This window comes from Salarias fasciatus, chromosome 7 (assembly GCF_902148845.1).
Source record: "Salarias fasciatus chromosome 7, fSalaFa1.1, whole genome shotgun sequence".
NCBI classification, from domain to species: domain Eukaryota; kingdom Metazoa; phylum Chordata; class Actinopteri; order Blenniiformes; family Blenniidae; genus Salarias; species Salarias fasciatus.
In genome coordinates this window covers 4285081-4296569 of record NC_043751.1, presented here as the reverse complement: position 1 = coordinate 4296569, position 11489 = coordinate 4285081, and the positions used below count along the sequence as shown (strand labels likewise).

General features: G+C 41.2%; 3 protein-coding genes across 4 annotated transcripts; 2 read left to right on the top strand and 1 right to left on the bottom strand.

Annotated features, from left to right (window-relative positions):
- Window positions 1-696: 696 nt before the first annotated feature.
- tdg.2 (thymine DNA glycosylase, tandem duplicate 2) lies at window positions 697-6408 on the bottom strand. 2 transcript variants are annotated; one of them, XM_030097027.1, is made up of 10 exons: window positions 6317-6408; window positions 5046-5428; window positions 4744-4943; window positions 4501-4570; window positions 3619-3754; window positions 3295-3377; window positions 3092-3186; window positions 2831-3002; window positions 2532-2689; window positions 697-1242 (listed from the first exon to the last, which is right to left on the bottom strand). In XM_030097027.1, exons 1-9 carry the CDS (start codon window positions 6325-6327, stop codon window positions 2583-2585), a joined length of 1257 nt encoding a protein of 418 aa, XP_029952887.1. In that variant the 5' UTR covers window positions 6328-6408; the 3' UTR covers window positions 697-1242; window positions 2532-2582. The 2 variants fall into 2 exon arrangements, with proteins under 2 accessions (XP_029952887.1, XP_029952886.1); XM_030097026.1 differs by having other exon boundaries at window positions 6007-6401.
- Window positions 6409-7123: 715 nt separating this feature from the next.
- uqcc6 (ubiquinol-cytochrome c reductase complex assembly factor 6) lies at window positions 7124-9200 on the top strand. Its single transcript, XM_030096325.1, has 3 exons — window positions 7124-7243; window positions 7439-7576; window positions 8371-9200. Exons 2-3 carry the CDS (start codon window positions 7469-7471, stop codon window positions 8488-8490), a joined length of 228 nt encoding a protein of 75 aa, XP_029952185.1. The 5' UTR covers window positions 7124-7243; window positions 7439-7468; the 3' UTR covers window positions 8491-9200.
- A 57-nt stretch (window positions 9201-9257) lies between these two features.
- On the top strand, window positions 9258-10860 carry si:dkey-42p14.3 (EF-hand calcium-binding domain-containing protein 10). Its single transcript, XM_030095788.1, has 4 exons — window positions 9258-9554; window positions 10211-10375; window positions 10639-10729; window positions 10815-10860. The coding sequence occupies exons 1-4, from the start codon at window positions 9452-9454 to the stop codon at window positions 10858-10860; spliced, it is 405 nt and encodes a 134-aa protein (XP_029951648.1). The 5' UTR covers window positions 9258-9451.
- Window positions 10861-11489: the final 629 nt, after the last annotated feature.

The window sequence follows — 11489 nt, the reverse complement described above, 5'->3', positions numbered from 1 at the left end:
CTTTTGCAACTATTCTTGATAATGCTGTTATTCATAATTCCAAACAGCGGATGATGAAGTGAAAATATTTGAGTTGATATGCAATTTTTTCATTGATATGCATTTTGTTTCAATGAATAAATGTAAGTTCGTATGTACATATTTATATATGAGGTTAGAGTAAAGAATTCTGATTGTATCCACGGTTGCAGCAAAATCTAAAAGAAGGAACCTCTGTATTCATGAAGAAATGAAGCCAGTGTGCCACTTTATGAAAAAATGTTGTTGCTTCTTTAATTACAAACTAATGACAGAAAAAAAGATTTATTTGTGAATAGCAGTGTTGTTCGCTTTGGTCCTGATCCTGTCCCACCAGTGTGGCACGTCTTCAAGAAAGAGACGCAAAATCAAATGGGATACAAAAATATCACAATGGGACACGGAAATCTTACACTACATGCAACATGGTCAGTGCGACAGGAAGAGGTTGTAAAAGTAACACAAAAAAGAAACAACCCAAATTACATTTAACGACCACAAGGAGCTGAAAAACAACCAAACGTTAGACACGAGTAATTAAAAGCCACAAACTTAGATCACAAAATAAGGGATATCAAGGTTAGTAAGTTTCCTTTATCGCTGAAAAACTAACCCTTTATAAATCATCTGCTGAACAGAGATGTAAAGTAAATACATACAGTGTCGGTCTGTTTTATGGTTGTTTTGAATCTCTTTCGGTGCAGGAGTCTTGTGTGTCTGTGGCCAGGAGAACCCTTCAGAATCTGTCCATGTTTACCAGTGATTGCCAGTTATACTACATATCCTACTACTGCATACACAGGCTGCACTACATAAAGGACTCAAATAAACATGGCAGCATCTGAAGACATTTATTATCTCTGTAATTTACAGATTAGAAATTCCAGAGTACAATGATCTATTTTACAACTGATAAATGATAAAATACCCTTTATCAAAGTACAAAAGAAATCACTGGAAACACGTATCATACAAAAATGCAATAAATAGAAGTAAAAAACACCAAAAACATGCATGTGACTGTGTGTTAGAAAATGTACAGTAACTGTTGTGGGCACTTTTGTCTCTTGTGCGTCACCCTGTGAGGTTTCAGGAACAGCGCGGCTCTTCGTTCGATTCCTCACTGATCACGTGACCTGCTACAGATTCAGTGGATATTTGGTGTCTGTAGGATGGCAGAGGTTCTTCGTTATATCATCTGCAGGCCGGCCCACTTGCACATTTCTGCAAGATAAAAAAAATGTATATATACATATGTATATCAAACACATTTTAGTTCCAGGGGCCACAAACAACAATTTCATCTTCAGTGGGCCGGACCGGTGAAATAGAGCCATCATAACCTTTAAAATTTAAAATTTTACCTTTTTCTTTGTTGTGACATTGAGTAGACATGATGAAAATGTCTGTATTTATGCAAAAACAAAGAACTATTCAAAAAATTATTACAATGTCAACAGAAAGCAAATTTGAAAGAAACCTTTTGGTGCAAATTACAGCGAAATATCCCAAAAACTTCCTGCATAGCTGCTGCATTAGTTGACTCAGGCAGCGATCTTTCATGGCAGTGTCACTAATATCTCAGCTCAGGTCTTACTGTTGCACTCGCTATTCTCAAGAAATTTGTTAGACAAAAAAGAAGTTTTAAATGAAATTTTAACAATTCAATTTTGACTGGCTGGGTAGTAGCCTCTTTTGGGCCCGTTTTGGCCCACGGGCCTCATGTCTGACACCCCTCCGTCAGAGAATTAGCAGACATGGTAAACTGGGAGGAAACCCAGGGCCCAGCGGTGAGATTTTTGCTCTCGTTTGGTCCGGGGGAGGGTTGAGGTTGAGATCTCTGGATCACCTCTGCTTTCATCCAGCCCCATGTGGGAACGGAGGATTGATGGCAACAACAAAAATAAATAAATAAATAAACTCATCCAGTTGGTTTTAAGATGAGATCTGAAGGTGGGAAGAGAATTTAATGTTTTGGGTGAAATGGAGAAGAAGTGGTGGATCTGAGCGTACAGCAGGGAGTTTGAAAGTAACAAGTGTTTGAGGACTTTGTGAGATGAACCATTTCAAAAAGCAGATACTCTTAACCTGAAGGTAGAAACAGGTCATGTTTTGGCTTTCAGACCAAACCCAGTGAAAAGGGTCACTGGCTCATCGTATGTCAGCGCTGCCAAGGAGCCATTACTCCCAGATCACTATGTTAACATAGGAAAGTAGGAAATTAAAGCTTTTTGCCGATATCGGAGTCATCATGGTGGATTACAGGACTTGTGCAGTTCAATCCTCCAATCACTGAATGAGATTCAACACCTTGTCACATGTTTGTTAGATGAGCTTTTCAGTTTTAACTTCAGATTGGATATCAAAAGTTGAAATTATCTTGGGGCAAAATGCTAGGAAAACTTTATACACATTTTTACAACCATAAAACCAAAAACAAATCCAGATATCCCAGTCACGAGAGGTTTCATCAGTAGCATCCAACCTAATCCAGCTGCAGCAGAATTCATTACCTGCGTGCAGCAGCAGCAGCGAGGCCCGTTCGCCTCCCTGCTCTCAGCCTCTCAGATGGAGGAGTTGCTGCTTTGCCTGGTGTCAGCGTGCATCCCACTGCAGCTTTCGTACTCCGGATCCATTTTTTCTTCTTTGATTGCGAGCCTCTTAGCATCCTCTGCAGACCAAAGCGGAATCGGAGGTGAGTTTGAAATTTTGTCTTCGGTGGAAGAAATGCGACTCCGCCCGAAAAGAAAACGCTCAGCAGTTACAAACCCAGCGCTTCATGTGCTCGACGCGTGCACGACGTGCCGTTTACCTTTAGCTAGCTGCAGGTCGAAGGAGTACTCCGTCTCCAGCACCTCGCGGCTCGGCGCCAGGCCTTTCATCTGGTCTCGCAGCTCCTTCAGCTTGATGTAGAAATGCACCTTATCTTGTGCACGTGGAAACTGAGCGCAGCGAGGGCTTGAGGACGGCATTAGGTAGCACACCTGCGAGGAGAAAAATAAAATCCAACGTTAGGATTTTTAGAGTAAAGCGGAGGAGCAACTATAAGACTCGAGTTCCTGTTTCCATTCACCGTTTCGGTTTCTGGGATCTTGTACGGCTGGAGGCCAAAATCCAGATTCTTTGCTTTGACACCAAACGTTTCTTTGCAGAAGATTTCATAAATTCCTGAGGAATACGAATTTAAAAAAAAGTGTTTACAAGAAAACACATTCCTTGACATATGTAAACTCAAACAAACAAACAAACAAGGAACAGCAGCTGCAGTAACGTCACCTTTCCCGTTAAACGCTGCTATCAATGGCTTGTACTTCTGGAGCTTCTCCAGCAGCTGACGGCCACCTTCTCGAATCTCTTTACTGCAATACGAGAACATAATGTACATTTTTTTAAAAATACCAGATATAACATCTTTTCTCATCAGGCACACAAGAATATAAAATGCTGTCGTCATCAGTTTCAGCAGTTCTTGGTTACAGCTTCTTAATGTGATATTATGCACCAAGTACACACACACACTCCCGCGAATGAGATTTGATATTCCACATAAATACACTGAGAACATGCAGACCACTGATTGGGAGCTGGAGGATCTTTCACCTGGAGAGGTCCTTGCTGCCAGGCGTGGTCCTCTCCACCATGTTGGTGAAGCCGATGCTGTACTTCTCTGGCAGTGTGTGGTCGTGCATGTAGTTGAGCTGCTGGTCAGTCAGACCAGAGAGAAACAGACACTTCCCTGCACAGAGAAGGGGAGAAGATTAAATCGGCCGACTGGTTCTCGATCTAAGACAAATACTAGGTTTCTTTCTTTATGGGTTAATAAAGAACATCCTTTTCTGGTTTTTAGTAGTTCATTTCACTCTACAGAGCGATAACGGCACACAGCAGGATTTACTGGCATAATTAAAAGGAGGAAACAACTTTGGAACGCAGTGTGGCGCTGAAACTGGATGGGACTGGAATATATTCCCTTTGCAACAACGGTGGACTTCATAAAGCACAGTCAGTGAGTACAACGGTGTCAAACGTGTGTGTCTGGGCTACCGCTCTAATGTTAAAAACAGCACAGAACATCGGGACAGTGAAGAAAAATGTGCATCTGTGGGGAGGTAAGTGGAGAAAAATCAGGATCTCGGCAACTAATCCATCTTAAAACTGAAGATCAGGCATGTCTAGGTTACCGTCGTCGTTTATTTATCCCTGACAAAGTTTTAGTGCAAAACCATGCTGTATTGACAGTGTTCTGCTGTCTGCTTCCTACAACAAATTCAAACCCAAGACACCATTTTCATGGCTGCACCAACACATCAGCTCATAATTACAACACACGGTGTGACAGTGGCCCGGTCGAAGCCTTTGGAATCTTTTTAAACAGATCTCGCACTGAGCATTTGTGATGATGGACACACTGAACAGAGTTCAAAGGAAGTGTGTGAGTCACGAATTCCCCACAGTCAGTAATGAAATTGAATTTCAACATACAGAAATGGTTTCCTGGGTTTGGGTAATGGTGTCCTTTGAAGGCTGACATAAGTCCTGGGTTAATTCCAATCTGAGGAGAAACATGAAGGGGTTACCATTGCAACAGACCTAAAAGCTTCAATTTCTTTTTTTCGTGTGTGATTGAACACCTGAGCCACAACTGCAATAAAGGAGGCAAAGAAAACTGTGATCATCTTACAGCCTAAAACAAAACAAAAATATTTATATACTTGATGCACTTACTATCAAAATGTCGAGATTGTAGGTGATAACGTCTGGCAGGGTTTTGGTCATGACCTCAGCCACCGACAGGCCGTTAAAGCGGTTCTGTGCGCGCTTAGCTTTTTTGACGGCTTCCATCTCGTCGTCCTCCTCGTGCGGCTCGCCGTTCTCCACCTGGTGTTTCGGAGGCCGGCCTCTCTTCTTCTTCACTGGTGTCACAGCTGGGACGGAAAGGAGAGACAGCCAATCAAAGGACAGATGTGACTCGGCATGAGGTTTGGCAAAAACCGCCTTACTCTGATCTATCCATCCTCTTCCATTACCTTGAGGAGGGCCAGCAGGCTGAGGACGGGGCTGAACACTCAGCTCCTGCAGCTGCTGCTGCTCCGGCTGCGCTGTGCTGTGTTGATGCTGGGAGAGGTGCATGAGTGTGGGATACTGCTGCTGGTATTGCTGCTGCTGCTGCTGCTGCTGGAGGTGGTACTGCTGCTGCTGCTGCTGCCTGACATTCTGATAGACCTGCTCCTGGTAGTGATTTGCAGCTGGAGCGCTGCTCTGGTCGACAGGTTCCTGATTGTGAAGCAGATCCCGGTGCACGGACAGCTCGGCCATGACAGGCTCGTCTGTGTAGCCCTCTGTGTAGTGGCCCATGCTGTGATGTGGCGTCACATGCTGAGCCTCCGGGTGCTGCTGGTAGGACTGGTACCTGAAGGAGGAGGAGGAGGAAAACAACTCACTGAACTGAGAAGAAACAACACCAAAAAATAAACAAACATCATGCTTGATGTTTTATGGAGAGGCGTGAGGAAAACTTACACATAAAAAAGACAAAATACATCAAACATACATGCATTTCCCTTGTATTTGTCCAGATTTGAGATTTACACCTTGAATCGCCACTTCAACGCTTTTCCCTTTCATAAATCAGTGTGAAATAAGGACAGACTTTTCAAAAAGACTAAAACATTATGACTGAGCAAATATAAAGACACAAAGACAAATACAGGCCTAACAGAGTGGACTTTACAGAAGTACCTTTTGGAGTGAATAAAAACTCTTGTTGCAGAAACATTTGTAAAGGTTGTATGTAATTAACTGAACGAGTTGGATTTGTTTAAAACCTTTCCATATCACCATTTAATGACACTGCCACATAAAGGATGTACAGATATGCATGGTGTCGTGTGGCATATCTCTCGGTCCCGTCATGCATGGAAATGAAGACAACTGGAGGAGAAACGAGGTGAAGTTGCTGCAGACCTGCACCATCCAGCACCAACTCACCACTGCTGGAAATAATCCGTGGGAGCCGTCAGTGATGTAAACTGGTTTTCCTCCATCTGTACTGTTGACTTATTTGAATACATTAACATTCATTCTGCTGCCACAACACATTCAGCTCGGAGCACATTTGGAGATAAATGATGTATGGAGACTGCAGCACGCACAAAAGACGCACGGACGCGGCTGCGACTGCGGAGATGTGGCGCTAACACGGAGCTAACGCCATAGCGGGGAACCTGCGGCTGACTCCGAAACACAACCGAGATCTGTATCAACGGAAAAACAAGGGGGGAAGAGCAAAGCAACGTACCTGTCATACATTTTTTCTGATTAGTTTGCAAACAAGGAAACGGGGAGAGCCGTGAGTCTCCTCAAAACAAAGACCATTTAAATCGCTCATCGGGGCTTTACTGCCATCTGCTGGTGGTGGGAGTGTACTGCATGGAGTAGATTCCCGACCTCTTTTGACACAAAACAAGCATTGTATTATTCTAAAGAATGTCAAATAAGAGACTAAAGGGATTCTTATTAATTACTGATTCAAACAATGCAACATTTTCAACTTTATAAAGTAATGTAAAGTACGAAGGAATACAATGTAGTACAGCCAAGCTACCGCTAAGCGGCAACAGCCGTCGTTTGTGTGATGTCTACAACATGAATTCAGAGCTGAGAAGAGATTCACAGCCAAAGATTGTATATTCATGTGAAGCTTGCCACTCCATTTCCAAAACAAAACCTGTTTAAATTCCGCATAAACTGGCGAGACTTCACGTGAAGTTGCTAAAATATTTAAAGTTGTGCTATCTGGAAGAGCAAACCAAACTGAATGAGAACTAATTAAAAAAAAATCTTTTTTTTTTATAATGATTTTATGGTCATATTCAACCGATCTGTGTAGTGGCAAATGTCTGTTCTTAGAACATCTAAGAATAATATGTCTTGAAAGATGATTACTGGGTGAAGAAGGAGATATTTTTTCCCATGACTAAAAGGATCCCTCGTTTCTTTTCTTTGTAATTTGCAGTAATATTCTACAAGTAGTAAAGCTGAAACAGCATAATGTCAATCACGACGGAGTCACAAAAATGAGACGAAGTGAGACCTCTTGACTTTTAGAATGACATAAGTGTTAGCTGACCTGCGTGTTTCCCAATGACACGCGCTGTGGGTTTAAAATGGTGAAAACGGAGCTCACATTAGAGTTTTTAAAGATTCTGTCTATCCAGTAATCAAGGTAAGGTTTTGAAACTGATGTTAGTTTCTGTTGGGGCCACTTATGTGTTACTGATTTGTTATATTGTGGACATTTCATCAGTTCCTTCATGTTCAGGTTCAGGTAAACAGCTATTTACAGGGCAAGGCTTTATATACAGTACTCATGACAAAAGGCTGATAATGGTGTTCAGATTGTTGTGCTTTTCCCCTGCAGGTTGAGCGAAGACTCCATCAGAGTGTAAAGATGCCAGCTGGAGTGTCTTGGGCCCGATATGTCAGGATGTTAGGAGCCAGTGTCTTGGCCATGTTTGCAGGAGCTCAGGCCGTCCACCAGTACTACCTGCCTGATCTGGTGAGGGACGGCAACAGACTGCATTTCATCTTCCAAATATTTGTGCGTTCATGTAATCAAGGACCTGTGTATTTATTGTTGCAGAAAATGTCACAAAAAATGTCAAATTTCTCAGATTTATGTATCTATTTTTTTGAACTTAAGTCTTTTTTTTTTAATTCCATCCATCCATCTTCTATACTGCTTAATCCTGTGCAGGGTCATGGGATGCTGGGGCCAATCTCAGCTATTTATTGGACAAGGGCAGGATAAATCACAGGGAAACACAGACAGACGTCACATTCACATCTAAGGGCAATTTAGGATCACCAGGTACCCTCACATGCTTCAACTGAAGCACCCAGAGGAAACCCACACCTGGGGAGAACATGCAAACTATACACAGAAAGGCCTGGATCATGTTTGAACCAAGACCTTCTAATCGTGAGGGCAGAGCACTAACCACTGCTCCACTGTGCTTCCCCTTCTTCTATTATTTTGACAGCATTAGGAAAAATAACTCATCATGTGATCTCAGTTCATGCCCAAAAATAGATCAGTGAAGTTGATATAGTCAACAATGTACTGGTTTGTTTATGTATATACTGACCACTGTAATATGCTGTAATATGCTGTGTGTTACATGTAAACGATTCCGATTTCTGTTCCACTTAGAATGATGCTTTGTTGATTTGATGTCATATTGTAAATAGTGTGCGACTAAACTAAGAAATAAACAATGCACAACACTGCCCAAGCAGGTGTATTGCTTGATTTTACCTTGATGAATACTTCTTTATGTTTTCCTTTTTCAGAGTATCCCAGAAACCCCACCAAAGCCTGGGGAGCTGAAGACAGAACTGCAGGGCTACAAAATTAGACAAGAAGCTGCTGCAGCTTTACAGAAACTTAAGACGGAAAATAATGCAGACTGATGTGGGAATACACTCCTGTCTGATGGACACCTGGAACTGGATTTGGTGTTTTCCTCTGATGAAGTAAACAGCTGTGGACTTAAACATGATCAGAATGTGGCCATTGGGGATGAAGATTATATCTGGACTGGAACATGATAATTTTGTTAACTTGATTAAAATGTATATATGGTATGTTTTCAAATGTAAATGCATTTGATAATGAGTGAGAAAATATAAAGAACTGTGGTTTTCACCAAGCAGGTATACTGTACAATAAATAAATACATGTCTATCATCTATACTGCTCACTGTCATAGTACAGTGGAGCCAGTCCCTGGACTGTTCGCCAGTTCATCAGGCAGGCAGCTGTAACTGCAAGTATAGAACATGAAGACCACGCACACTTACATGGCATACAACATGTAAAAATCCAAGAGGATTGGAAAATGCAGTGTGTTGAAACATTAATAGCTGCAGCTAAAGAGAATCGGGCTCCAACAGCTGATGAAATATGGAATTCAAGATCAGTGAAGTGCTAACAGCGCCTGCCTGTGAGGAGCCATGTAACATCAAATGAAGCACTACAACTCCTACCCTGTCTTCAAGTCATCAATGTTTTCATGCGCTATAAGCTTGTATTTTCTGATTGATGTGAAAAAAAAATCAGTCTAATATTCAATCATTTCCTGGCAATATTTTCCATGTACACTGACACATTCAAGCATCTAATAAGAAATGACAGGCATGCTTTTTTTCCACTCTACAAAGTAAAACTCCGATTTTTTTTTTTTCTAATTGAATCATACTCAGGTTTTGTGGTGCTGGGCAGATATAAAGCACCACGCACATGTTTGGTCAGTACCGACATTTATGATTCAGACGAGCTGTGAACGTGTGACGTGTCACGAGTGACGCAGCCCCGACGTACGACGTCGCCGTATCATAGCAACGGGTCTATACAAGCGTCTGTCAGGAGAAGATGTCGACGCAGAGAGAGAAAGACGCCGCTGATTACCTCCAGAAGCACAAAATCATCGAGCTGATGGAAAGCCTGACCAGCATGCTCTTCTTCCACAGGCCGGGTGAGGTCATCTCCGGGTATCTGCCGTCAGATGGCGCGCTTTGCAAGTTCTGAATACTAAACACGTGTCTGTGCGTGAACGGAGGTCCTTAATGAATCCTAATTTGTTCAAATTCGTTTTAGAAATAGGCTAACTTTGTGATGTGATTCTTTTTGTAGTTTGTGATGCTACGTTTCATGATTCCAGAAAAGAATAAATCAGTCCACTGATGTCCCAAATAAACTGCTGCAGTTCTGACAGTGATTCTTGATGGTTCACATAGGGCCTAAAATATGAACATCATGTCTTTTCTGTTAACTGTTTAATATTTTTTTCTAAAGCAGAAGATATCCTGTGTTGTTTCTCTAACTCATATTTACTTTGAAAATGTAAGAATAGCACAATTAAGGTTGTTTGTGATTATGTCCATCAGTGGCAGCCACATCCTAAAAGTAGCACTGCTGTTCATCCACAAATGCATTTTCTTGACAAGTGTAGCATATTTTTCAATGTAAATGAAGAGATTAAATGAAAACTAATATTGCATTTAAATCCAGGAGACAGTGCTAAGAAATGCTTCATTTTTTTTAATCCCTCTGCCAGAACAAACTTTGCCAAATTCTTAAAATATTTAATTATTTGTGATTTTGAATTTCTGTATGCTTTGTTTCATGCAGAGAATCCCAGAGAGTTTCTTATTCAGCAGCTGGAGCAGTTGAAGAGGGCTCAGCAGGGCGGCTGTGAAGCACCAAATCTGTTTGACGACTCAAACCTGGACGCAGTGTTCGGGATTCTGGACATTGCTGATGAGAAATACATCACATTCGCCCAGTATCAGCAGGGTGAGCACTGAACTATTTTCGACTGCTTCGGCATGTGTAATGATGACACAACATTCTCAATGTAAATAAATCCAACCTCACTGGATGCAATGAGTTCACAATGTTGTTACAATGTTGTTATTTTTAGTCATCTAGTCATTGTTTTAGTAGAATCATGGATCATGCAATAGTTCCACTGTATAGAGCATATATTTTTTGGGTTCACTTTTGAGTAGTTTCAACAGACACTTGCATAAATCCTCACCAAAGCTTTTACCCCATAGCTCTGACCACGCTGGGAATAAAAAACATCAATGAATGTCCTGAAGGTGTCAATGAAGACAAAATATCTCGTGAGACGTTTAAACAAGAAGCGTAAGTGTTGTATAAAGTGACCAGTATAATTGAGGCAATATTTTGATATCTTTAGGAATGATTTATGTGTCACTTTCTGTTCCAGGATGCGAGGTCTGAAGAAATACTCAGAGACATATGCACCACTCTGAACTGTCACCTTTCCTGTCATCTGTTTGTTATGTTGTTGCTATTAAACATGATTTTGGCATACATTGTGTTTCTGGCAGTTTTATTTTTACTCACCAAAGGTGTTTCACATTAGCTTTAAAGAAATTATTCTCGATAATGGGGTGAATATAAAAAAATTAAAAAAAAGAAGTACGTCAGTCAACTACACTTTTATTCATTTTCCATTTACTGTATTTGATAGCATTGAAAAGAAAAATAAACTTATGCGGCCATCTAATTATATCAAGCTGTCTTCTAGAAGTAATGAAGATATGAAATAATGATTTGGGGATTTAATGTCTGTATAAATCACTTTTCTGGGACCAGTTTCTGTCTTGCATGTCTTTGTGGTAATCACATCCCATTTGAGTCGACTTGTGTCTATGCTTTTTTGCAACTCATATGTGTTGCAAGTGACTTTGAGCACTTTTAAGCCATTTTGTGCATCATTTGAGTTTCTTGTGATCATTTAGCATCATGTTGCACGTTTGTCTGCCTCCAAATGGTTATCACAAAGCTTCTTGGATTCATTAATCTGCTTTATCTGACTTTGCATTGCCAGATATTTTTCATTGCCGTGTCTTTGTGATGATTCTGTTGATCTGTATGG

Bases quoted from the DNA above. Each gene is read 5' to 3' on its own strand.
- tdg.2 (XM_030097026.1), bottom strand. From the start codon at position 6,095: ATGTTAATGTATTCAAATAAGTCAACAGTACAGATGGAGGAAAACCAG. The intron at 3,755-4,500 runs GTATGTTGAAAT...TTCTCTGTGCAG, and splicing joins AAACCCAGGAAACCATTTCT to GGAAGTGTCTGTTTCTCTCT. The intron at 2,690-2,830 runs GTAAACGGCACG...TTTGGTCTGCAG, and splicing joins CGACCTGCAGCTAGCTAAAG to AGGATGCTAAGAGGCTCGCA.
- uqcc6 (XM_030096325.1), top strand. From the start codon at position 7,469: ATGCCAGCTGGAGTGTCTTGGGCCCGATATGTCAGGATGTTAGGAGCC. The intron at 7,577-8,370 runs GTGAGGGACGGC...TTCCTTTTTCAG, and splicing joins AGTACTACCTGCCTGATCTG to AGTATCCCAGAAACCCCACC.
- si:dkey-42p14.3 (XM_030095788.1), top strand. From the start codon at position 9,452: ATGTCGACGCAGAGAGAGAAAGACGCCGCTGATTACCTCCAGAAGCAC. The intron at 9,555-10,210 runs GTGAGGTCATCT...TGTTTCATGCAG, and splicing joins GCTCTTCTTCCACAGGCCGG to AGAATCCCAGAGAGTTTCTT. The intron at 10,730-10,814 runs GTAAGTGTTGTA...TTTCTGTTCCAG, and splicing joins GAGACGTTTAAACAAGAAGC to GATGCGAGGTCTGAAGAAAT.